General features: G+C 40.7%; 2 protein-coding genes across 4 annotated transcripts in view; one reads left to right on the top strand and one right to left on the bottom strand.

Annotated features, from left to right (window-relative positions):
• Positions 1-871: 871 nt before the first annotated feature.
• Positions 872-9445, top strand: MRPL50 (mitochondrial ribosomal protein L50). The gene is made up of 2 exons (XM_081942781.1): positions 872-1014; positions 5212-9445. The coding sequence occupies exons 1-2, from the start codon at positions 926-928 to the stop codon at positions 5597-5599; spliced, it is 477 nt and encodes a 158-aa protein (XP_081798907.1). The 5' UTR covers positions 872-925; the 3' UTR covers positions 5600-9445.
• A 2297-nt stretch (positions 9446-11742) lies between these two features.
• PLPPR1 (phospholipid phosphatase related 1) overlaps positions 11743-25961 on the bottom strand; it is a 164849-nt gene continuing 150630 nt past the window's right edge. For all 3 annotated transcript variants that reach the window (XM_081940753.1, XM_081940752.1, XM_081940754.1), the window contains 3 exons: positions 15248-15424; positions 13994-14125; positions 11743-12182 (listed from right to left, as the gene is read on the bottom strand). In XM_081940753.1, the coding sequence (XP_081796879.1) occupies positions 12150-12182; positions 13994-14125; positions 15248-15424 (342 nt within the window). In that variant the 3' untranslated portion in view covers positions 11743-12149. The remainder of the gene's footprint in view (positions 12183-13993; positions 14126-15247; positions 15425-25961) is intronic.

The following is a 25961-nucleotide window of genomic DNA, read 5'->3' as shown; positions in this document are numbered from 1 at the left end:
ATGGGCTGGGCCATTTTTGCGACTTGGAAGAAAGCGAGAGTGTGAACAACGCCTCAATCAGCCATCAGCCGCCTCTTGGCTTCAAAGCTTACCCTACCAGCATTTCCAGTTCTCGCATGCCAATCTTTCCAAGGGCAGGACACAAAAGACATATTTTTGCAGGGTCGCCCAAACAAAATGGTCCTTTACTTTAGACCACAATGGAGCCCCAAATTGGTTAATTAAGACATTGGTTAAGTGAGTTTTGCCCCATTTTATGCCTTTTCTTGCCACAGTTAAGTGAATCACTGCAGTTGATAAGTTACTAACCCAGTTGTTAAGTGAATCTGACTAGCCCATTGATTTTGGCTTGTCAGAAGGTCGCAAAAAGTGATCAGAAGGTCACAAAAAGTGATCAGATGGCCTTGGGACATTGCAATGGTCATAAATGTTGCCAAGCAAGTGAATTCTGATGACATAATCGTGGAGAAATGCTGCAGCGGTCGTAACTCTGAAAAATGGTCGTAAGTCACTTTTCTCAGCGCCGTTGTAACTTTGAACGGTCACTAAACGAACTGTCGAGGAGTAGCTGTATAAATCTCACCCGAAGAGAATGGAAATCACATTCTGCCCAGCTAGACCCAGCGATCTTCGCTTCTCTGCGGCGGAGAGGGGCAAGAAAGTCACGGTGCAATTAAAACCTGCTCAGTTTCAAACTGATGCTGATTGTTTTCAAATAAAAGCTGAGCCAAGCGGTTCTATTTTCTGATTACAAGCGACTCCGCATTAAGGTAGCACTAATCGCGTCGAGTTATTTCTAGACTATTATGTCTCTTTGGAAAAGGCACAAACTACACCTCCCACAATGCCAAGGGTTTTCGCGGAAAGGGCTTTCCGCGCTCCCTCTTGCCCAGCGGCGGGGCGGCGCTTTCTTTGCGTCGGCAAGATGGCGGCTCCCGGCGTGCTGCTGAAAGTGTGGAGACACCGGCTGAGTTTGGGGGTTCCTGGACGCAGGAGTTTCTGGGGAGGAAAGAAGTAAGTGTCTGATGGGCCTCTTTCCATGCAGCAAGCGCGGAAAGAGGCTCGTCATATTGGGACGGGTACATAACATGGGGATAAGTTGGAGTAAGATAGTGGGGGAATGGTTAATGGCAAGGGTTCCCAAACTTGGCAACTTTAAGACATGTGGACTTCAACTCCTAGAATTCTCCAGCCAGCATAGCTGGCTGGAGAATTCTGGGAGTTGAAGTCCACATGTCTTAAAGTTGCCAAGTTTGATGACCTCTGGTTAACGGAATTGAGCTGCCAAAATTCAAATGCCACTAGATGGCAGCAAAGAGAGACTCTCGGCTGCACTCTTACTATCACCCAGATATTTGCAGGAGAGAGTGAGTCCTTGGAACGAAACATCTCAAGTTTTCTCATCCTGCAGCTTTTACCTGGAGAGCCTCCGGTTGTGTGTTGAATGTCAGGCACTTTTAAACTTAGTCTTTCCTCTTAGGTTTTCTGACCTCTGAAGTAGCAATGATTAATAGCGCTCTTCCCAGGGTGTTATTGTTTTTCAAAACCCTGATTTACAGTTCCACTTTTTCCTGCCAGGGTGGTTGGTTAGATTCTTTTATTGCTGGCAACTTTTAGCTCTTTGGAAATAAGGGGGGGGGGGGGGAATTCCTCATGACCCAGTGTACAGTGGGACCTCGGGTCCCGAACGGCTCAGACCACGAATAATTCGGGTGCCAACCAAAAAATCACTTAACACATTTCTCACTTAGCAACATAAATTTTGAGCTCCGTTGTGGTTGTAAGTTAAGGGCTACCTGTATAAGTACCATCCACTGAAGGAGGATACAAACAGCCTTTATATGGTTGTACAATAAAAGCTGATCAGTCAGTAATGATGTCAAATGCCGATCATAACACAGATTAGATTTTCTGCCTATAGTGAGATAAGCAGAACAATAATAATAATAATAAATATTTATTTCTTAGCCGCACCCTCTCCCGAAGGACTCGGGGCGGCGTACAATGAAACATATGAAATAAATATGTGGACAAAACAAACATATAACAGAGACATATACCGAGACATACACAAGGAGGAGGTCGGCTGATGAATAAAAAACAATTAGAATACAGTATTTAAAAACCCCTAAATAATTAAATATAATTAAAATACCCAATTAAAAACCCGTCAGGAGCGATATGGTTAGATCAAAGTTGAGCCAGGCCAGCTACTTGGAATAGGTGGGTCTTAAGCTTAATACGAAAGGAGCGGAGGTCAGAGGTATTCCTAATATCCGGAGGGAGGTCATTCCACAGGGCTGGGCCCGCCACAGAGAAGGCTCTACTCCTAGGCGCCGCCCCCCGACACTGTCTAGTGGACGGCACCTGGAGGAGGCCCTCTCTGTGCGAGCGGATTGGTCGCAGGGATGTATGGGGCAGAATACGATCCCGCAAGTAACTAGGTCCTGAGCCATGGAGCGCTTTAAAGATTGTTATCAAAACCTTGAAACGCACCCGATAGACCACAGGAAGCCAGTGCAGCTCGCGCAGGAACGGTGTCACATGGGAGTACCTAGTACTCCCCATAATTACCCGCGCGGCTGCGTTCTGGACCAACTGTAGCCTCCGGGTGCATTTCAAGGGAAGCCCCATGTAGAGAGCGTTACAGTAGTCCAAGCGAGACGTCACCAGCGCATGAGTGACTGTGCGTAAGGTGTCCCGGTCCAGTAGGGGGCGCAATTGGCGCACCAGGCGAACCTGGTGGAACGCCCCCCTTGCCACGGCTGTCACATGGTCATCCATGGACAGCCGGGCATCCAGGAGGACGCCCAAATTGCGCGCCCGCTCCACGGGGGCAAGTTGAATGCCCCCAATGGCCAATGATGGAATTAATTGGCTGAACCGGGGAGCTGGTACCCACAGCCACTCCGTCTTGGAGGGGTTGAGCTTGAGTCGGTTGTCATCCATCCAGATCCGTACGGCTTCCACACACCGGGACATCACTTCGATGGCCTCGTTGGGGTGGTTCGGGGTGGAAAAGTACAGCTGAGTATCATCAGCGTACAGATGGTATCCCACCCCGAAACCACGGATGATCTCACCCAGCGGCTTCATATATGTGTTGAACAGGAGTGGCGAGAGGACCGACCCCTGTGGCACCCCACAAGTAAGGGGGCGTAGGGTCGACCTCTCTTCTCCTGTCAACACACGCTGCGTCCGGTCAGAAAGGTAGGAGCCGAACCACCGCAAAACGGTGCCCCGGACCCCCAACCCCTCCAGCCGGCGCAGCAGGATACCATGGTCGATGGTATCAAAAGCCGCCGAGAGGTCTAATAGGACCAGGATAGAGGAACAGCCTCTATCTCTGGCCCTCCAGAGATCATCCACCAACGCGACCAAGGCCGTCTCCGTGCTGTGACCGGGGCGGAAGCCGGACTGGCACGGGTCTAGATAATCATTTTCCTCCAGATGTCGTGGGAACTGGTAGGCCACCACACTCTCTCCAACCTTCGCCAAAAAGGGAAGGTTGGAGACAGGACGATAATTGGCCAGCTCCAAAGGGTCCAGGGAAGGCTTCTTGAGCAAGGGTCTCACCACCGCCTCTTTCAAGGCGGCCGGGAGAGACCCCTCACTCAGCGAAGCATTCACTAGGCCCAGGAGCCAGTCTCGTGTAACCTCCCAGGATGCCAGTACAAGCCAGGAGGGGCACGGGTCCAATAAACATGTGGTGGGTCGCAGTCGTCCACGCATTCTGTCCAAATCCTCGATGGCAACCAAGTCAAACTCCTCCCAGATCGATTCCTCAAGACTCGCCATGGACATCTCCATTGGACCACTGACAGGGACCCAATCCCTCCGGATTTGAGCGATTTTATCCTGCAGATATTTACCAAATTCCTCTGCCCTGCCCTGTAGAGGGGCCTCCCGCGGCCTCTGAAACAAGAGGGAGCGGGACACCCGAAACAGGGCGGCAGGGCGGTTCTCCGCGGATGCAATGAGAGTGGCACAATATTGGCGTTTGGCCACTCTCAATGCCACAAGGTACGTCCTTAAATGGGCTCGTGCCTGTGTTCGATCAAATTCGGAGCGAGAGGATCTCCAACGACTCTCTAGACGTCTCTTGCAGCATTTCATCACCCTTAGCTCCTCGGTAAACCAAGGGGCCAGGGTGGATCGTTGCCGCCGGAGAGGCCGCAAAGGCGCCACCCGCAAAGGCGCAAAGGCAATAAATTGGAGGTCTGCATTAACTAGTTTTTCTAGTTAGTTCCTTCCTATTTTCCATTTAAAAATAAAGTGCTAGCTTAAGATAACTCATGAGCGAACATCAGCAAATACCTAAGCAATCTATTAAGATGTACTTTTGCTCAAGGACTTTGATAATTTGAAAATTTAGGTTCAAGTAACTGATTCATTCCTTCAGCAAACTGAGCAAAGTAGTTAGACAGATTGGTATTAATAAATACAAGGTGTGTCCCTGAAGTATGAGATTTTGAGGGAAAAGATTCTGAGTTTAGATGTATGCCTACATATGCAGCAGTTTTAAACAATCCCAATAAGATTAGGTGATGTCAAGGCTTTTTTACCCAATTGATCTGTGGGACAGATCTCTGAACCAAGAAGACGGCCAACAAAATTCCACACAATTTATTTTTTTATTTGTCCCAGAGGGCTATTGTTATCCATGACTTTATGAAAAGAATTCATCATTGACTTCACTTGTTTGGATTGAAGTAATAGTGTGTTTTGATTTACAAACATTTATACAGCCCTCAAACTATTTTGGGAGAATGATCATCTTGGAATAAAGGATATAAATTATAAATAGTAAGCCTTTGAATAAAAAGGTGACACTAAGGTATGTGCTAGTCGTTCCCTACTCTAGGGGGCGGTGCTCATCTCCGTTTCAAAGCCAAAGAGCCAGTGCTCCAAAGACGTCTCTGTGGTCATGTGGCCGGCATGACTAAACGCTGAATACGCACGGAATACTGTTATCTTCCCACCAAAAATGGTTCCTATTTTTTTACTTGCATTTTTACATGCTTTCGAACTGCTAGGTTAGCAGAAGCTGGGACAAGTAACGGGAGCTTACTCAGTTACGTGTCGCTAGGGATTTGAACCGCCAAACTGTTGGCCATTCTGATCGACAAGCTCAGTGTCTTAGCCACTGAGTTCCCCGTCCCTTTGAAGGTGACACTAGGTTGGGTTAAAAATCCTCTTCTATTTCAACAGGAAACAAGATCAGCCATCAGTAGTAGAACCCGTGAAAGATGTTTACCCTGTGATAGACGTCTGCCCTCCGCCACGAAGTAGAAAATACCTTCCTCCTGAATATGTCCAGAATCATCTAGAATCTCGTGTGAGAGAGATTTGGGGAGCCTCAGTTTCGAGTGACTGGCAGAGGATATCCCTAGCAGACGTCGGTTTAAAGTATCGGCTATTGGCACAAATGGCAGCAGATCTGGACCACACAGTCCCCAATGACCAGCTCCATCAAATGAAGAGTGTGGGCGATGTCTTGGATTTCTACAGTACACCTATAAAAGACATCTCAAAGTTAGATGAGTTGGGCATGCAAGAGCTTCCATCAAATCTGAAGATCAATTGGAGTATGGATTAAAACAATACAAGTACTGATGTCATTTGTCCTCTTAAAACAGCATCAGTATAAGTGCAGATAAAGCTTACTTTTGTTTTCCCAAGTTTCCAAATAATGTTTCTTACCCCCTCCCCCCTGAAAATAATAATACTGTAATTCATCCAAGCAAATAATTCATGCATGCTTTTTTTTTTTTGAGATAAAGAACTGGAGAGGGTGATTTTTTTTCCAGGCTGTTCTTCATCAGAGGAGACTATGGAGATCCAAATGAGTCACCAGAAAATATTTGAGACTTGATTTTCCTCCTCTTCTTTTTACCTTCATTTATCCTGTATATGTTCATCAAGAGAAATTCTTATGTTGGTCATATATAAAATGGTGTTGAGGCAGCAATTAATTTAGTCTATTAGACATTGGAGGCCTCTCTCACACATAGCAAACTTCTCTTGGGAAGGAAATATGCACCATCTTAACCATATAAGACAGCTGTGAACACTGGTTTTTTTTAACTTACATCAATGAATTTTATTTGCTGTGTCCAGTATAAAAGTAACATGATAATAAAGACAGATTTCCTTTTATGACATAAAAAATAGTGGGAATCTCATGTAAGAAAATAAAGTTATCCATTACAAGAGAATATTTATATACATGGCTCAGGGTTGAACTATGGAATCATTGATGTTCTCCTGGCATTTAACCGACTGGCTTATGATATCTGGGCCCCTTTACACAACTAAGTAACCTCTGTGTGAATAAATATGGGGTTTGTTTCCTGTTTGTATACAGTAGTTTGCTCTGTCAGTTGGTGGGGTATGTGTTTTTTTTTTCATAGTTCTTTGATTGAAATATTGTTTTCTTGATAGTTTGTCTGATATTAATCCCTATTTATCTGGGTGTTGGCTTTAGAAAATGATCTTCTGGACTTTTTGTTTCTTACATTTTGTCTGTCTCTTTTGAATGGTATGTAGATGTGGTTTATAAGTCTGCTGATGGTTGATTTGTCTGAATGCTAAACTTCTAAGCATTTATTTATTTATTTTGGTTTAAGATGCTAATAGTTTTCCAGTTTACACTGCAATTGAGCCTGTCTATATTGTGAGATTAAGGAGCTTTAATTGTGCCTTCTGACTGCTAATTGGTATTTACAGATATGCCCTGCTAGTCTTCGGCATGATATTCATAATGGCTGTTATAGTCCTTAACACTGTAAGTTATAGATGACTCCTGTTTTAATTTTTTTTCCTTCTCAGGCTACTGGGTCTTTTGGTTTACTTAAAATGTTTTGGAGGGCTTTAGTTGGTGTGTGCTATAGTTTATCCATGCAGTTGTAATGGTATGGTAATGTTATCCTTTCCATGGCTTATGTGGTTGTGCTGTAATGGCTCAAATAGTCAGGCACTTTTTAATTAAGTTGTGCAGATATTCATTTTGTTGGAAGATGTTTGGAGGATCTGTTTCCTTCTTCTGGTGGTCCTGGTCGTAATGTATTTATACTTTAAAAAAAATTCAGGTAGTACTCAATTTACGACCACAATTTATGTTGCTAAGTGATAAATTTGTTGAATTTTGTTCCATTTTACGACTTTTCTTGCCAGTTGTTAAATGAAACACTGCAGTTGGTAAATCAATAACACGATTGTTAAGTGAATATGGCTTCCCCCTTGACTTTGCTTGTCAGAAGATTGCAAAAGGTGAATCACATGACATCTTTGAGTCCATGGCAATTGAAGGGACAGCAGATTGAAGGAACTGCACTGCCTGTCTTGCCACAGATTTGAGCAGTTCACGTAGGAGGTTACTATCCAATAGGAAGAGTGGTACATAAGCCAGAGTCTCTTCTCATGCTATAACTGAGCCATAGTGGTGCAGTGGTTAGAATGCAGTATTCCAGGCTAATTCAGTGCTATCAGGAGTTTGATTCTGACCTGCTCAAGGTTGACTCAGCCTTCCATCCTTCCTCCGTTTTACCAGATTGGTAAAATGACGACTCAAATTGTTGGGGGCAATATATTGATTCTCTAAGCTCCTTAGAGAGGGCTGTAAAGCACTTTGAACCAGTATATGTCCAAGTGCTATTGCTGCTGCTAGAATTCATCTTCACAAACAAGGCCTGAATCTGCAAAGCCATTAGGGTGTCTCGGATAATCATTGCCACATCTCTACTGTGACTCTGTGATTGCGACCGATGTAATGCAGGAAATCTGGCTGGGCACATCTCCAAGAGGGAACATCTCACTCACCCACTCCTGTGTCCAGGTAAGTTTCAACAATGCAAAAATCCACCCCCTCATCCAAAATAAATCTATGGATGAGACCAATTTTATTACAGGCTGGCCGTGCATTCATCAGCAGCGGCCAGGAGTCAAGGTCTCTAGACATAACTACCAGGCCATGGGCCCAGCATAGAGGGAGGGCTGGAAAGTGATACTAACATCAAAGGTGACTTCATGGTGAGATATTTGCATAATGACATATCAATTATACAAATACCATTTGCTTACATAATCTCATTGCTTAATATCTTGGCAAACGATGTGAATTATAGACACTCAAGAATAACACTCATACACTCCTCTTGTATGGCATGATCAATTAAGGGCTGTACAAAGCTGTTGGGTTCATTTGTACAACCCGTTAAGACTAAAGTGGGATTGGATAGTTTGTGGGACAACACACAGAAATCCAGCGATTGTTATTGTATTAGGTGAAGGAATTTCATAAAACCAGAATATGCGCTCAAAAGCCCAATTGGGAAGGTGTTATTTTCAGGAAAACAGGGTACATTATGCACATCCAGCTAATCAACTCTATAGAAAAGAGTCTCTTTCAAGTTGAATCGATGGTTACTTTTAAAAAATATATATCCAGGTTTGTCTTATTACCACTTGCTCCACTTATGCGACCTGTTCCCACTTTTGCATGTGTGGAATGTGGAATCTGTAGCTACATGATCCATAGAGGTATGGCCAGAATGTGTAGAATGCATAGCCAGGGTTGTCCACGGTGAAAGACTTGGAGACACAATTTACTTTCAACCAAATGCTGAGACCCTGTCAAATTTGAAGCCATAACAAAGCTTTACTGGTTTTAAGTACTATATGTTGTTGCTCTTACACTCATTTAGTCTTCTGCACACCCTTGCATGCCCACATCCTACTCATCTAGGCTGGCACTAGCTAGAGGAAGGGAAGTCACCAAGCCCAAATCCCAAATGTTTCAAACAGTTGATACGAACAAGATCCTTGCGCTCAAAGTCCCTGCTTTATTGATTTGTAAAATTCATCAACGGTTAAGGGGATAAGGGCTTGCTTGCACTCTAGGCATTTTTGCCTGATGACATTTCTATTTGGTGCATACATAAGGGTTGCCTTGTGGCAAGAAGGGCAGAAAATATATTTAATAAATCAAAATATTGTTTGGCTCTTAATGCTTTGATTCTTAGCTATTTTCTGAAGGTGTGTTTTTGATAAGATTCCTGGTTTTGTCCTCTAAGCTCATATTTAGTCCAATTTTAGGTTATGGTTACAATTGTCAATTTCGGTCTGGTCTCATTCTCGTAACACCCAGTCCTGGTATTTTAATGTCTTTCCCCAATGAGTGACTCCAATTGACTGTATTGTGTTTGTAGTGGTTTTCATCTTGTCATTCGTGGACCCCTGGGTGCCATAATATCATCAAGGGATCTGGGAAGGCTTATGGAAAATTTATGATTTAAATCTCAGGTTAAGTCTTGGGGGGAGGGGGGCTCTGTGACCACAAAAGGTATTTAAAAGGGGTCCATGGTGAAAACAAGATTGAGAATCACTGGTATGTTGTATTGTGCATCGGATGTATTGTGGGTTCAACAGGACACTCTTGTAAGGAACTTTGGAACGAATGGTGTTTTTGTATCATGCAAGAGAAAAATACAATTATAACCACTAATGATCCCAGTCTTCTCTGAATTACACCTTCTAAATGCATTGGATAACAATTTTGAGAATTATTAGATGACTTAACAGGATTCTTAATGACTTGCACTTTATAAAGTACCAGTGAGGTATCAACAGGATGACTGGTTAAAGGAAATCTATGATTGATTGGAGGTTAAGAAACATAATTAAGAAACAAGACAGGTCTCATATATCCCTCCCAACTCCGAGGAAAATGACAAAACCCTGATGCAAACAGTTTTGTGATAATTTTTTTTATCTCTTTTGGGGAAAAAAATTATATACAAAAACCCAGGAATCAACATGGCAGGCATTCCAGCAAAAATACAGAGAGAAGTTCCATTTCTCAAAGGAAACACTATTGTGATTATGATCATGCTAGAAAAATGGGATGTAGCAGAAAGTTTCGAGGACTCGAGGGAGAGGATGAGACCAGCAATCTGGTCCTTTTCATTTCCTTTGATTTGTTAACAATAAACCGCAAAACGAAAAATCAGTTTTGGATACAAATGTGTTACATTTTGATTCAGAAAATTAAGTCAGCATTACTTGGAGGAAGGAATACCCACATTTGGGGGGAATTCAAGAGCTGCTGTAGGCATTGCATTTTATTTTAACAGATGCCAAGTTCTATCTCTTCAGAAGGGTCCCTCCCTGAAAACAAGGAAAATTGCTGAAGCCCAAATTCGTTTTTGGCTGCCTTTTCCCTTGGTGTTTCCATTTAACTCCTTGACAGCTTATCTTCCCAGGGAGCTGAGACATGGAAAAGCAGAGCGAAGGTACCAAGTTTGACCAGTCTTCCTCCTTGAGCCGGTGTTCTCAATTTCTTTTGCATTTCCTTATGAATGAGGAGGGACATTTCTGAGGAGGCACAACAAAGATGCTTTTCATATGGTTCGTATTTGACACGCACATAGTCAGCAGCCAATTTTCCGTTTGTGTTAATGCAAAAGGTATTACAATATATTAGCACCAGTGGAACTGAATCACAAATATATTACCCTAAGGCGTCTTTGAGTTGCAAAATATGCTCAAATGTAGCAATGAAACATTTACACTCTTTCTATTTTACAAAACACCAGTTGGTAACACAGTGACGGTTTCCAATTTTCGGGATCAATTTGGAGCCTTCGGTGAAGCACTGTATGAAATAACAGGATTTTGAGTGGCTCTAAAGAGATTAATATGTTTGTTCCAAGGTTAAGTGCTACTTCCAAAGTTTATCATGTCTTAGAAATGCATGCATATTTCACAAGAAAGCAATACATATAGGTCTACAGAAAAAAATGCTCATTTGGTAGAATTCTGGTAAATGATTCAATGATTATGGCTACAAATTTTCCTACATGATTTTCATGCTTCTTAGGAAGAGACAGTCCTTAAGAAATTTAAAAGTATCACGCTGAGGTGGATTTCGGCTTAGTGCAGACCATTGTTCTTCGCCCTGGGACTGCAATAATACTTCATTCTCCTAAGTTTCCCAACTTGTTCTTCTGTTCCTCAAATCTACTAAAAGGCTAATGATACAGTCTTTTGACTAACACTATGAATTCTTGATCCAATCTGCTAAACTATTAGTGCTAAACTGGACTCCGACTAAAAGCTGCAGTCATTTGTTCTTGCAGTTCAAGGCAATAATCTTAAGGATAGTGCACAACAGGTGTGCATTCACACACAGACTTTATAATTTCCATCGTGCGGAAAGAAATGTTTGCTGGTTGCTTTACATGAAGAAAGTTTGCTTGAAGCAGACTCTACAAGACAACAAAAAGCTGCAAAGCAAGTGGTGTGAATTATGCACATTCAATGAAGACCTTGGGGCATAGGAAACTAATCTTGAGTCAACAACCCAAAGATTACACACCATGAGCCTAACCCCTTGGGACAATTTCCTGAGCAAGCTCCATAAAAAAAAATCGGACTCCTGAAAAAAAAGTTCAGGTATTTCCTGCTCTAGTCACAGTCACATTTATGGGGCTTGTATAAGAGGAATCAAAGTTTGCAAACAGGCAGGTTCTTAGTCTTGCTATGTTAAACCAGCATTCAAAATACGTATTTCTCATTATCAATAATCTATTGAGGGCCAGATAGCAGTCATGCAGAGACAATTCTACAGTAACTTCTAGAAAACGAGTATGAATTCTGTAGAATTGCACTGCCAATGCTGAATCTGAACCCCCTCACTCACTGAAAGCATCATCTCTGGTAATAAAAAGGTAAAAAAATGAATTAGCAGTATAATTATCATTCAATTTATTGCATATAAAACAAAACAAAACAAAAAAGTTTGTGTGTACAAATATCACAAAACATCAACAATTCCCAAAGGTGTAGGTGCAGAACACATTGTAATCAAAAAAGAGTTCATTTTTTTTGTCTTGTTTCTTTTTTGTATTCATTTGTCTTAAATTCTGGCATAAATATATTAAAGCTGACAACAAGAAAAAAGAAAGTGGGTGGGAATTCCAGGGCAAGCTATATCGCTTCCTCATACAAAAATGTACAAAACATTAGTTCCTAACTAGACATAACATAATAATACTGGTCATCACAGTTTGACAATTAGTGTAACTGTGTATTCTGGTGGGAGTACTGTAGCAGAGGGCAATAAAAAAATTCTCTTGATGTTGTTCAAATCAGGTTACTTCGGTCATAGAGGCAGAATGATTCTGCAGAACAAAGAGAGAGGAGACAGAATAGGGTTTAGTATGCAGTGATGTAGTCACAACTGTTGATCTTGGGACAAATAAAAAATAAGGTAGCGGAAAGCACACAGAGGATGATGTCTGGAATTGTTTTTAACCCATTCAAAACACTTATACCCTAGGACACATGACCAGAAAGGAAAAGGAAGGAGGGTTTAATGGAGAATCCATCCATTTTTTGAGAACACGGCCTAACTGCCTGTTTCATAATAATTTATCAGGCTTTTTTTAAAAAGAGAATTTTTCTCCTGTTTCAAACTCTTTCTGTTCTCTTTCCCCTCCAAATACCAAACATAATTCCATTTTGTTCATTTTGGGAGCATTATCCTGCTGGTGGACAGGTGAAGAGACATTGATCTGATCCCCTTATTTATTACCAACATTCTGTTAAGTTGGAAGCAATAAGGCTGAAAAAATATACTCCAGGGATAATTAGTTAAGTAGTCCTGCCCATTACAGTCAGAAGTCATGACCGCCATTAAGTGAAGCATTCATGTGATTGCCTCACTTATGACTTATCACTGGTTTCTCGATGCGGTCATTAAACAAATGTGTGGGTTGTTAAGCAGAGCACATTCAGGGCCACCCTTGTGTGTGTGTGTGTCCTGAGATGCCTAGTGCAGGTTCTAACCTGGGGTTCCCATGGCTTCCCCCACCTCAATGCATCCCATGCTCCTCTTCCTGTCCTGTTCGCACGCTGGGCCTACTCTCCACACCACTGGGCCCCACACCCTCCTTCTCACTTGCATTGCCTGTTTCAATCAGCTGGCCTGGCACTTTCTTAGTTTTACCTCCCAGGGATTTATTTTATTTTAGGGTTTGGGGTTTTAATTGTGATGTTTTAAGATTAGAATTATTTATTTCTTAGTACAGCCTATCTCCCCCTCCAAATGTATCTTAAATGTAGTTTAAATGTATTTAATTATTATGACTGATTTTATAATATTGACTGTACACCGCCCCGAGTCCCTTTTAGGGAGAGGGGCAGTCTAAAAATCTAAGAAATAAATAAATAAAATAAATTGCCCATACGTACCTTTCAAAGCGTTTCAGAGCTTGGCTTAGAGAAGCTTTGTTGGGCTGTGCGGTGCAATCCCAGAAGCAGCCACCATTTTCTGAGAGCCCCCAATTCAATGCGGCTCTTTGGAAAAGGGTGGCTGCTTCTGGGATCATGTCACTTAGCTCAGCAACAAAGCACATAGTTTTGCTTAACAACCCATACAGTCCTTGCTTAACAATGACAACTGGGACTGCCAGAACTGCTGTCACTAAGCAGCACGGTCATGTGGCTTTTTTCAACTTACAACCATGTCACTTAATGCAAGAGTTTCCAGGAACAATTAGAGTATTTAATGAGGTTCTACCCTGTTAGTTGGAGTTCATGGGAACTGGATTACAATATAATTCCCCTTCCTGCTTTAAAAACACTTGTACAGGACATGATATCTGAAGTAACTCGGAGGCTCAAAAATAATTGCCAAGAGTGGATACTTGGGAGGGTACTTGTCATCAAACTGATTGTCCCAATTAAATGATTACCTTTAATCCAGAATGGATGAGACAGGATCTAAAAATGCAGGATGGAAAGACTGGACTAACTAAATAACGGGGCTCTCCTAAACGGTTGTCTTTTTTACACTGTTATTTATCCCACCAAAAATGCTAAAAACATAAAAGCAAACCGACTGCCACATTTATTTGTAATACAAAGAACCGAACTATTGAAAAAGAGTTACTCAAAATGAGGAAAGGACAAACAGAAGGTTATATGGTACCTGGGCACTCAACGTCTCCAAAGGACTTTCCACTCGTGGAAATGCCATCAAGGGCACACCTCGCTGTTCATCCAGTTTTGATTTTGAAGGTGTCCCATGTGCTCCTTTGAAATTATGAACTACACAGATGCCCTTGGGAATCGGAAAAAGAAAAGAAGATTCCTAAAGCGATCATAATTACTAAAACCCAGAAGATATTTGTATGTATGTTGTGGCATGGGCTTAGTTTCTATCACTGAATGGCATTCTTTTATATTGACATAAATTACCAATTTTATCTTGTTCATACTTGTTAATGAGTACTTTTACTTCAACCGCAATAACACAAGGGCTATCAATAGATACAAACTAAATATAATCCGCTCTAATCTTGATTGCAGGAAAAATGACTTCAGCAATAGAGTAGTAAATGTCTGGAACACTCTACCTGATCCTGTTCCTCTAACCCATATACCTTTTACCTCAAACTGTCTACTGTGGACCTTACACATTTCTTAAGAGGTCCCTAAGGGGGCATGCATAAGAACACCAGCGTGCCTACCGTCCCTGTCCTACTGTCCCATTTATGAATATGTTTATGTACTCATTTTATCTGTTTATGGCTATGTTTTGCTTATTTATATCCATTTATGTGTGCCATATTTTCATGTGTCCATGTCTATACTGATACTTATTTCCTTGTACCTGTTGACAAAATAAAATAAATAAATAAATAAATTCAAAGCTCTTGTGTATTCTAAAAGCATTTCATGTGTACTATATAATGTTGGCTCATGCTGAGCAACATCTAGCAAAGGTGTTTTACTGACTCTCAGGATCATTAACACTCTTTTTTCTAAAGCATCTGCTAAAACGTTTCAAAGCAGATTTATATTACAGCAATCCATGATCGTACCACATAATTCCCAGGCGATAACAGTGCCCAAACTTATGACGGAGATGAAAAAGAAGCAGCTATTTCACAGGACAGATGCTGTAGGAAGAAGTAAACCAGAAATGTTGGGAAGCAGAGTTTGCCACAAGTATAGCTGTGGCCAAGGACCACTGACCGACCACGGTGGTTATAAAAGTCTGATCAATTTCTTTACAAGTGATGGAAGCAGGGAGTAGCATGTCCTTTGCTCTCTGGATGCAAACTGATCTTGAAAAAGACTTTTCTGTTTCCTTCAGCCTTGCATGAACAAGCTGGCCCAGTTTGGATGCTGGCAGCGGAATTCTCCATATGAAAAAGATAGTAAACCTTTATCCACCTACCAGGAAGAGTGCTACTGTGCTTCCCAAGATGAAGCCTGCAATGACATCTGAACAGTGGTTTCGATACTCAGAAACTCGGTTGAGCCCTGTAAGGAAGGCAGCACAAAGTGTCCCCAGACACAACACTGGCTTGGCAAGCCGACTGCTCTTGGTCTTGATTGTGCTAGTGATGTACATCTGAAATATCAACAGATTGACCTTAGTCATGTAACCTAGCCCTCTACAATCCAGCACCAATCACCTTATATGATGGTCATCTGTATACAGGTAGTCCTTAACTTGCAACGGTTCTATTACTGACCATTCGAAGTTACAATGGCACTGAAACAAGTGATTTATGCCCGTTTTACACACTTATGACCATTGCAGCATCTCTCTGGTCATGAGATTAAAATTTAGATGTGTAGCAACTTATGATGGGTGCCAGGACCATGAGAATCACCTTTTGCGATCTTCAGGCAAGCAAAGACAATGGGGACCCAAGGCGTAACAGCTTGTTATTAGCTTAACAACTAGAGTGATTCACGTAGCAACCGTGGCAAGGAAGGATGTAAAATGTAGAGCAAAATTCACTTAACAACTGTCTCACTTAGCAACAGAAATTTTGGGCTCAATTGTGATCGTAAGTCGAGGGCTACCTGTATTGGTATGTTACTGCAAGATGCAAGCTTCGAATCTTGGCTCTTGTTCAGATTTCTTACGATTTTTATAAAGATGAAATCGATATGGCTACGCATGCCTCACAAATGATTCAGAAGAAATTATTTGAATCTTGCACAATAAAAACACAACACCTCACATTAATTTCTTAAAGAATAGATAGATGATAGATAGATAGATAGATAGATAGATAGATAGATAGATAGATAGATAGATAGATATAGATAATAGATAGATAGTAGATAGATAGATAGATAGATGATAGATAGATAGATAGATAGATAGATGATAGATAGATAGATAGATATAGATAGATAGATAGATAGATAGATAGATAGATGATAGATAGACAGACAGACAGACAGATCCATGAAGAGTAGCCACTTAAAGTTAATATGACTCTTAAAAGGTCAGGGATAAGAGTTAAGGTTTTTTGCAGGGTTGTGTTATTGGAACAAAAGGCACTACTCAAGAGCTTCATCTGAATCATATTTGAAATATCTGCAGCCTCTAAAATAGCAATATTAGATCTATCAATGTGAAAAGAGTCCAAAACCCATCAATATAATCATACGGCAGATACTATTCCTGAATTTCTGAGGTTGATATAGCAAATGATTTTAAATCCTGAAACCTGTCTTTTTGTCTGATCAACATTCGAAATCAAAATGTGGTACAGAAAGGCATAAACAAGTAACAGCTCATTCTTCCACATAATAGATGAATATTCTTTCCTACTTTATCCCATTTCCGGATTTTAAAAACTGTCATTATAATTTTTAGTGTAATTAATAAATGGCAGAAAATGAAGAATTGTCTAGTTTTTTTTTTTAAAAAAGGGCAAACTACCATGAAAGACAATGGAAGTGTAATTATAGGATGCAAGCTTTCTTTGTATTCACAACTAGTCCTTCAACAAAACAGCGAAACCATGATAAAAAAAAATCGGCAGCACTGAGGACAAAGTTAACGCTAATTTTTGAGACTATAATTACAAGGGTGACATGAGTAGGCAGATACTGTAGCACTAAAATAAAAGTGACGGGCTAAATCAGCAAATACAATAGAAACTTCTCCAGCAATTTATGCTTTCCAAAACACAGCCTGGCTTCATTAAGACCTCAACTTCCCAAAATAGCATCATCTCAATAACAGATGCTTTCCAAGTATCAAATGAGGCTGAATGAGATGCAAACTAAGGTTAGGCCATGTTAGATCAATCTCATGGGGATACAAATTGAGAAAAATACAACTGCAAAAAATTTGGGGGATATAATTACAGTAATTGGACTGTTATAATTGTAGTTTGTTGAACAATCACAGTGGCCTGGTTCCCATAAAACGCTAAGCTCTAAACCAGGAGTCCCCAAACTTGGCAACTTTAAGACTTGTGGACTTCAAGTTGAGTCCACAAGTCTTAAAGTTACCAAGTTTGAATGTCCATTGCTCTAAACCATGTTTTCCAAGTGCCAATGGCTGAGGTCACAGAAATGCGACTGAGACTTAGCGTAATGACTGAAAACTGAGTTGCACTAAATTCATCACACAGAATGGAATCACAGTTCTATTCAAATGTCTTCAAAATAATAAGGAAAAAGGTAAATCAACTGTGCTATATAAACAAAGTACTGAGGAGACAAAAATATCTGTACAAATTCAGCACAGGGAAATCTGTTCTGCATCTTTACCATTATATTTTTTATAATTATAAGCAGCCCAGAAGACAAGCTCAAGAACCAAAAAGATCTTGACAGACTTGAACATTGGGCCCTATCTAATAAAATGAAATTCAAGATACCGTATTTTTCGGAGTATAAGACGCACCGGAGTATAAGACGCACCAAGATTTTGAAGAGGCAAATTTTTTTTTAAAAAAGGTTTTGCACTCTGTAGACCTCCCCAAAATGGCCCATTTTTCGTGAAAATGGGCCCGCTTTTTTCTTCAAAAAAAGGAAAGGGCATGAATAGCCTTTAGGAGGCTTGTAGAGTGCTCCTGGGAGGTTGCCCCCAAAAAACGAGCAAAAAATGTTTTTTTTTTTCAAATAGCATGCATAGCTTGTAGGATGCTTATAGAGCTCCTGGGGGCGGGGGTGGGCAAAATTGAGCAAAAATCAGTCTGTTTTTCATTTCTGCCCTCCCCGGAGCACTCTGAAAACCTCCTAAAGGCTCTGCACGGCCATTTTGGTGAAGGAGTGGGGTTTCTGGAGGCAAAAAAAATGCTGTATTCAGTGTATAAGACACACCCAGATTTTCAACCTCTTTTTCGAGGGAAAAAGATGCATCTTATACTCCAAAAAATACGGTAGATAAAAGTTACAGTTTTACACTTAGGCAAGAAAAACCAACTGTATAGGTATATACTAGGCGAAACTCGACTTAATGCCAATAACTGTAAGAGGGATCTTGGAGTCCAAGTGGACAAGCACTTAAATATGAATCAGCAGTGCGTGGCAAGCACCCAAAAATGCTAATGCAATCCTGGGCTGCATTAACAGAGGGATAGAATTAAGATCACATGAAGTTCTAGTACCGCTTTACAAAGCCTTGGTAAGACCACACTTGGAATTTCTGGTCACTCCAATATAAAAAGGATGTTGAGAATCTGGATTAGGGGGCTGCAGGCCAAAACATATGAAGAATGGTTATAGGAATTGGGTATGTCGAGTCTAATGAAAAGAAGGACTAGGGGAGACATGATAGCAGTGTTCCAATATTTGAGGGCCTCCTACAAAACTGAGGGAGGTCAAACTATTTTCCAAAGCACCAAAGGCAAGATGGGAAACATTGGACGGAGCATTCTCTAAAGAGAGAAGCAACCTAGAACTAAGGAGAAATTTCCTAATAGAACTATTTACTACTGGAACGGCTTTCTTTCAGAACTTGTAGGCGCTCCATCACTGCAGGCATTTAAGAAGACACTGGACAATTGAACTAGTAAACCTCCAATGTCCCTTTCAACTCTATTACTCTATGTTTACCACTGTGTAGAATTCAGAGCTTCTTCAAAATAAGAAATATAATGGAAATCATTGCTTTGCTTACTGCAGCCAATCCATGAACACCCCAAGGTACATATAAACTAGGTATATATTTTAAAATACAATTCATACTGATTTCATAAAATGAACTCGTTTGTAGTGCATCCATTTAGCACTTTATAAATACACACTTTCACCATCTGCTAGGTGACAGATAATTCTGTGAGCAAAGAGATTTTATTGGGCATGTACATTGCTCTGGAGGGGATAGTAACAGTAATTACTTCTCAACAACCCCCCCCCCCCCGTTAATTATACATCTCCACATTTCAAGGCTGAGTAAGCACAGCAATCAGTCTCTCTCTTTCTCTCACACTCACAAACACTCGCAATGCACACACAAACACCGAATCACAAAATAGAATCACGGATGGCATATAGCATTGAGTAAAAGATAGTTCACAGTTTTGGTGAGCTATGTATCAATATTTTCTCTATTGCAAACAGTTTGAAATATTTAAAAAAAACCTGGGCCTTTCCAAGCAATCTCTTTTCATCACCTGCACAATGAGATTGAAAAGGGTTAGAAAGGGATACTCGTAATTTATATTAGGTTTTTCTCACTCCCCTCTCCCGTTCCTTAACATTCCTGCCTTTCCTCTGAGAAGCAAATTAAATGACTCCACGGGGGAGTCAGAATGTAAAATGAGATAAGAACGTTTTACTCTCCTACTCTGCTGGAGCAGTTTTATGTTCCCCAACTGATGAAAATCATCGGTTTGCACACACATCATTGTTGTTCCTGCCATGCCAACTGCTCTTTCCTCATCATGTAAATTACACTTTTTGGAGTATAAGACACACTCCCCCCCCCCAAAAGAGGGTGGAAATGTTGGTGTGTAGTGTATTATATACCGAATATGGCCATTTTTGGCCTCTCAAAAAACCCTGCCCCACGTGTCCCGTTTTTGCCAAAAATGGGGGCGTTTTTCGCAAAAAAAGGGGTGTGCAGAGGGTTTGGGAGGCCTGCAGAGTGCTCCTGGGGGGGGGGGAAGGCCAAAAACAGGATGCATGGAAGGTTGGGAAGGCAAAAAACAGGCCTGTTTTTCATAAAAATGGGATACACACAGGGCTTGGGAGTCCTGGTAGCTGGGGAGGGCAAAAACTATTTTTTTCTTGCTTTTCTTTTCGAAATCTTGATGCATCTTATACTCCGGTGCATCTTATAGCTCAAAAATATGGTATTATTATTAAGTTGGGTAGATGATGATTAAATACCAAGCTAACTACAAGAATCCCGATGACCACTAGATAACAGAAAAGAAATACAAAACATCATCAACTTTTTACTGGTAGTCTCAACTTATAACCACGATTGGGACCAGAATTTCTGTTGTTAAGCAAGGCAGTTAACAAAAGCCATGCCCGATTTTACTTTTTGTCAACAGTGGTTAAGCGAATCGTGGCAGTTGTTAAATGAATCACACGTGGTCGTTAAGTTAATCTGGCTTCCTCCATTGTCACGTTATCCTCCAAAGCACCTGAAGGCAGGACAGGAAGCAATGGATGGAAACTAATCAAGGAGAGAAGCAACCTAGAACTAAGGAGAAATTTCCTGATAATTAGAACGATTAATCAGTGGAACAACTTGCCTCGAGAAGTTATAAATGCTCCAATACAGGAGGTTTTTAAGAAGAGATTGGACAGCCATTTGTCTGAAATGGTACAGGGTTTCCTGCCTGAGCAGGGGGTTGGACTATAGGACCTTCCAACTCTGTTATTCTATATTATTGACTTTGTTGGTTGGAAGCTGGCTGGGAAAGTCCCAAATGGCAATCACATTACCTGGGTGTGCTGCAGCCTTTATAAACACAACCCATTTGCCATGTACCCAAATTTTGATCGCGGGATTGTGAGGATGCAGTAGCAGTTATAAATCTGAGTACCGGGTTGTAAGTCACTTTTTAAAATTGCCACAATATTGTAACAGTCAATAAATGGATGGTTGTAAATCAATGGCTACTACCTTGATTTACTGCCACCCGGCAGTTATTGAAATTTCTGCAACATGGATCAAAAAGGAGGAAGATAAGAAAAACTGCTCCTTGGGAAGTCAATATATGAAGGTGAAGGAAGGGCAGTGAGGTTTGTGAACTCGGAAATGCTTGGCGAAGAACCAAATTAAACTCCAGAAACACAGAAATGAATTCTGCACAATTGAGCAGCAAGATGAATTTAACTATTAGGAAGAACTGGTACCTCATGGGAGGAACATATAAATACGCAGGGCCCAAAAGTGTGAGTTAACAGCTTATAAACTATGGTTCAGTTTGTCATGAAATTGTTGCTCATGTTATTACGAGCAATGCCCAGGGAAACTAAGCAACACAGCTCAAATAATTGTTAAACAGCCAAATAAAGTTATAGCACTACAAGACACAAGCTGAAGCAACGACCAGTAGTTTGGACATATTTGTTTTCCCAAAGGATCAAATTTGTACAGCATGGATTTATTAAAAGCTTTTTGATGTGACAGCCAGATGCAATATTGGAAGGCAATATGCCGCTGAATCCAGGGACGTGCGGTCAGGGGAGGCAGAGCCTCACCGCTCTCATAATGAAAAGAAAAAAAAAGGGAAAAGGCACACGTGGTCCGATCCCCTGCCTTCCTGAATCAACATGAAGGGGACTGCGGAGCGCGCTCCGTTGGCTCGCGCTCCGCGGTCCCCTTCATGTTGACTCAGGAAGGCAGGGAATGGGACCACGTGTGCAGGAGGCTGAGGTTGCCTCAGCCTCCTGCACACGTGGTCCCATTCTCCGCCTTCCTGACAATGATTTATTGCGCATGCTTAACATGTTTATTACATCACACATTCCAGAGACTTCTTTCCTTTTGATCTTTGTCCGTCTGCCAGGAAGCTGGTAGACAAACTGCTCTTGCCAAAATGTAACAATTAGATAGATTTGTTTATTTCTTTATTTTATTATTTTTGTATTAAAAGTTTTGTTTCTCATTAGAATATGTTTCCAGGATTTTATTTTATTTTTCGCACCTTGAAGATGTGCCTGTTTGGAAAAGCCGCAATCTAAAGCCTCATGCAGTTCAGGGTGAAATATCTTCCCCTGACATCACCAGCCTCACCAGCCATAAACCTCACCGCACATCACTGGCTGAATCTTAGATGTTTCTACAACAAAGCAAAGAATATAGGAATATAGGAATCAAACAGAGGAAACATGATATCCTAATTGGGGGGGGGGGGATTTGATGCAAGAGGCATCACTATCATTTGCTGGGACATGACTGGAACACATAGCCCTGGAAGATTACAGCTTATACAAAAGAAACAGACTCAACAGGAAGGAAGGGATCTTGCATTTCTATGTAAAGAAAGCAGATTCCTGTACAGAAATTCACAAAGAAGAGCCCAGAAATCCTGCTGAGAGCAATTGAGTAAGAATAAAAGAAGAGAGAAACAAAAGAGATATCACTGTGGGATTGGTGTAAACAGGCAGAAGATATAGCTAAGGTCTTCTCAAGAAAGCAACATTTTCAAAGGAACACATGATAGCAACAATGGAAGATTTTGTCCGTCCTGACATGTGGTACAAGTTTAACTCTGCATTTTTGTCAGAAGATGGCTGAAATAACAAAGTTATACTAAGTGTTATATATATATATATATATATGCTGGTTTTGTTGTATTCGGGTCTTTTCCCGTGTAAGGTTGAAATTGTCTTTGCAACGTTTCGGCAGGATCTCACCTGCCATCTTCAAGCGCGGGCTTAAAATCAAGCGCGGGCTTGAAGATGGCAGGTGAGATCCTGCCGAAACGTTGCAAAGACAATCTCAACCTTACACGGGAAAAGACCCGAATACAACAAAACCAGCATACCTACACCCGTGAAAATCTACGAAAACATATATATATATATACACATACATACATACATACACACACACACACATACACACAGAAGATCAGGAGTGTCAAACTGGTGGCCCGCAGGCCAGATGCATCACACGCAGGCCACGCCCACCCTAGCTCCGCAAAGGGAAAAAGCATCACGAAACATCATGTGACAGGGCGAGTGTGACACCTGTGTAGGAGATCAATGTCAGGTCAAATGGGTTGCGTAAGCAGAGTTGTAGAAGTTCATAAACTGTGTGCCTCTTTTGAAAGGGGAGGAAATTATTATTCTTGAAATATATTTATCAGTATTCAACTGGGGTGGACAGGATGTATGTTTGCTTTTATAACCTTTATGCACATACAATTTGGGTGGGGGGTCATCTAGTTTTGTTTTTGTATTTTTTTTAAAAAAATGGAGTTTGTATTTTAAGGTTTTAAAAAAGTTATTTAAAAAATTATTTAAAAAAATAACAATTTATTGAAAAACAGTGAAGAAGTATGCTATTTTAGACTTAATTCTTATTAACAGGGAGGGATTATTTGAAGAAGTAAAGGGATTGAAACTTTGGGAGAAAGTGACTCGTTATTCTTCCATTTGTGATTTTAAGGGAAAGAGGAATAGAAAAGCTTTAGAGATGTACAATGAAGTTCAGTAGAAAGGACTCAGGAATTCAGGCAAAAAGTAGGTTAGATCAAATGACGTGGAATCAGTGCCTTAGGAGACTGAGAAATCCTACAAACGAGATACAGGTAGTCTTTGATTTATGACTGTAATGGAGCCATTTAACTACTATGGTCATAAGTCATGATGGTGTGAAGGCAGTGGTCCCCAACCTTTCCAGCTTGGCAGATAGGCGGGAGGGGGGAGTTCAGAGCGAGTGGCACTTATGCGGACGTAGCTCCATTTACATGAGCATGCACGCCTACTACTCACGCCAATGAAGCTTCACAAGCACGCTCACCTGCCACTTGCACCGCCCGATTCCAAACGGATTGCGGTCCTGTACTGGACCATGGCCCAGGGGTTGGGGAGGCCTGTCTGAAGGGAGTTACCCACATGTTCAACCTGACTTTACAAGCTTTTTTGAGGTATTTGTTGAGTACCATTGTCATTAAATGTACCCATTGTTCACTATGAGGCGCTTTTGCTGAAAACTGAAAGTCAAGGGTGAGGGTTTTTTTTTTTGGGGGGGGGGGAGAGTCATAAATCATAGTCACATCACTGCCAGATTCTGCAAGCAGTCATAACTGTGGGCTGCCTGCCTGAAATGCAATCAGATGACCATGGGGGGGGGGAGGGTACTTCAGAATTGGGTGTTGAGTGCCTTTTAAGGAGTTTATGGTAACTTTGATTGATTGCTAAGTGATCAGTTGTAAATCAAGGACTGCCTGTACCATAGGCACAATTGCAAGTTATTCGTAGTAGGGGGGGAAAAGCAAGACATTCAAAGAGGGCAGGATTGATAACTACAGAACTTTCTAAAAGGGTTAAAAAATAGATACATATAAGAAAAAGAAGAGAGACTGTATAATCAAAGAAAGATGTAATGCAATAACCAAAAACTATAAAAACTTTCTATAGAAAGGCTAATACTCAGAATAAGCTCGGCTTTGTGAAAAAAGCCTACAACAACTACTACTACTACTGGTACTACTACTATGCAAGTATGTCAGAAACATACAAAATGGCTGCAGGTCTGCTGGGATGCATAAGTGGTAAATCATTATCCATTATTAATAATGGCTAGTGGTGAAAAGGCAGAATGTCTTTAAATCATAGTTGACATTTATCTTCTCACAGGTTGGAAATTAAGACCTAACTGGTTATCGTTGGGACACTAGCTGAAGACAGGAGTTTCAGTTTAGGATAGACAAGAACCAGGTTAAAAATATGTAGCTAATTTAAATGACTTCAAGTCTCCAGGGCCAGATAAACTGTCTCATCCCGAATACTGATAGAACTTGCAGACTTCAAATTCACTAAAGGGAAACCTTTGAGAATTCCTTGAGATCTGGTGAATCTAGAAGATGGGAACAAATGTTATCCCTTTCTTGAAAAGAGAGAAATTACAGACCTTCAAGCTTAAGAAAATTAAATTCATGCTCAAATTGCAAATGAGACTATGAACACTTAACAATGCAACAACTAAAAGGAGCCAGTATGTGTTTGTCTCAAACAAATGATGCAAAATTGCCATTTTCTCCTTTTTTGAAACAATTACTTGTTTAATAGATTGGGGAAGTCCCCTAGACAATAATATATCTTGACCGCAGCAAAGTATTTGATGGACTCCATGATATATTCAGTAATGAAATCTTAATTGGCTTAATCACTGCCCTCAGAAAGTACTCTTAAGTAGTAAATGACTTCTTATTCATAGGCTTCATAGAGCCTTCTATTCTGGGCCCCATTAAGCATTTTTATAAATAATCTAGATCAGCAAGTTGAGAGGATAATTGGTAATTTTTCAGATGACACATCTGTAACTAGAAGGAGTAGCTAACAATTTATTATTTTTTCATATGTTATTGAAAGGTTTAAAAACAGGAGTAAAAATTATTACAAACTAAATGGAGTAAGAAGGGAAAAAGGAAGAAGTAAAACAAAAAGCTAAAGTGCAGTAAGGAAAAAAGGTAGAAGAAAAATAGAAAACAAAGAAAAAAGATACAAAGAAATTGCTTCTGATCATCTTTACAGCAGTTCTGGGTAAAATTATAGATTTGCCTCTTTCTCTAAAATTACATTGTGATTCTTCTTTCTGCAATTCATCCACTCTAATAATAAAAATCATAAGTGATAAGCTTATTTTTTCTTCTTCAAAAAGTCCATAAGGGACTTCCAGTTAGTAATGAGGAGAGGCGAACACTTCAGAAGTTAAAGAAAGGATTACAAAACATCGGCCTCTAGGCAGGTGTGAACCTAGGCAAAAATAAATAGGATAGATTTGAGCAGGTTAAAAAAGTGTAAAATCCTCTATCTGAGATTAAAAAAATAAAAATAAAAGAGAAGACCTGGTTTGACAGTAATACCTGTGGAAGGGATCTGGGTGCTCTATCACATCACAAGCTGAAAATGAACAAGTGAAAAGTGTTGTTCATGCAGCTGCTAACAAGGTAAATGCTCTTTTAAGATGCATGGGGATGCTGCAACAGTCGTAAATG

This window comes from Natrix helvetica (genome assembly GCF_964273705.1).
Source record: "Natrix helvetica genome assembly, chromosome: 2".
NCBI classification, from domain to species: Eukaryota; Metazoa; Chordata; class Lepidosauria; order Squamata; family Natricidae; genus Natrix; species Natrix helvetica.
This window is presented reverse-complemented; position numbering and strand designations above follow the sequence as displayed.

Coding starts and splice junctions, on each gene's coding strand:
- MRPL50 (XM_081942781.1), top strand. CDS start 926: ATGGCGGCTCCCGGCGTGCTGCTGAAAGTGTGGAGACACCGGCTGAGT. Junction 1,015..5,211: donor AGTTTCTGGGGAGGAAAGAA/GTAAGTGTCTGA, acceptor CTATTTCAACAG/GAAACAAGATCAGCCATCAG.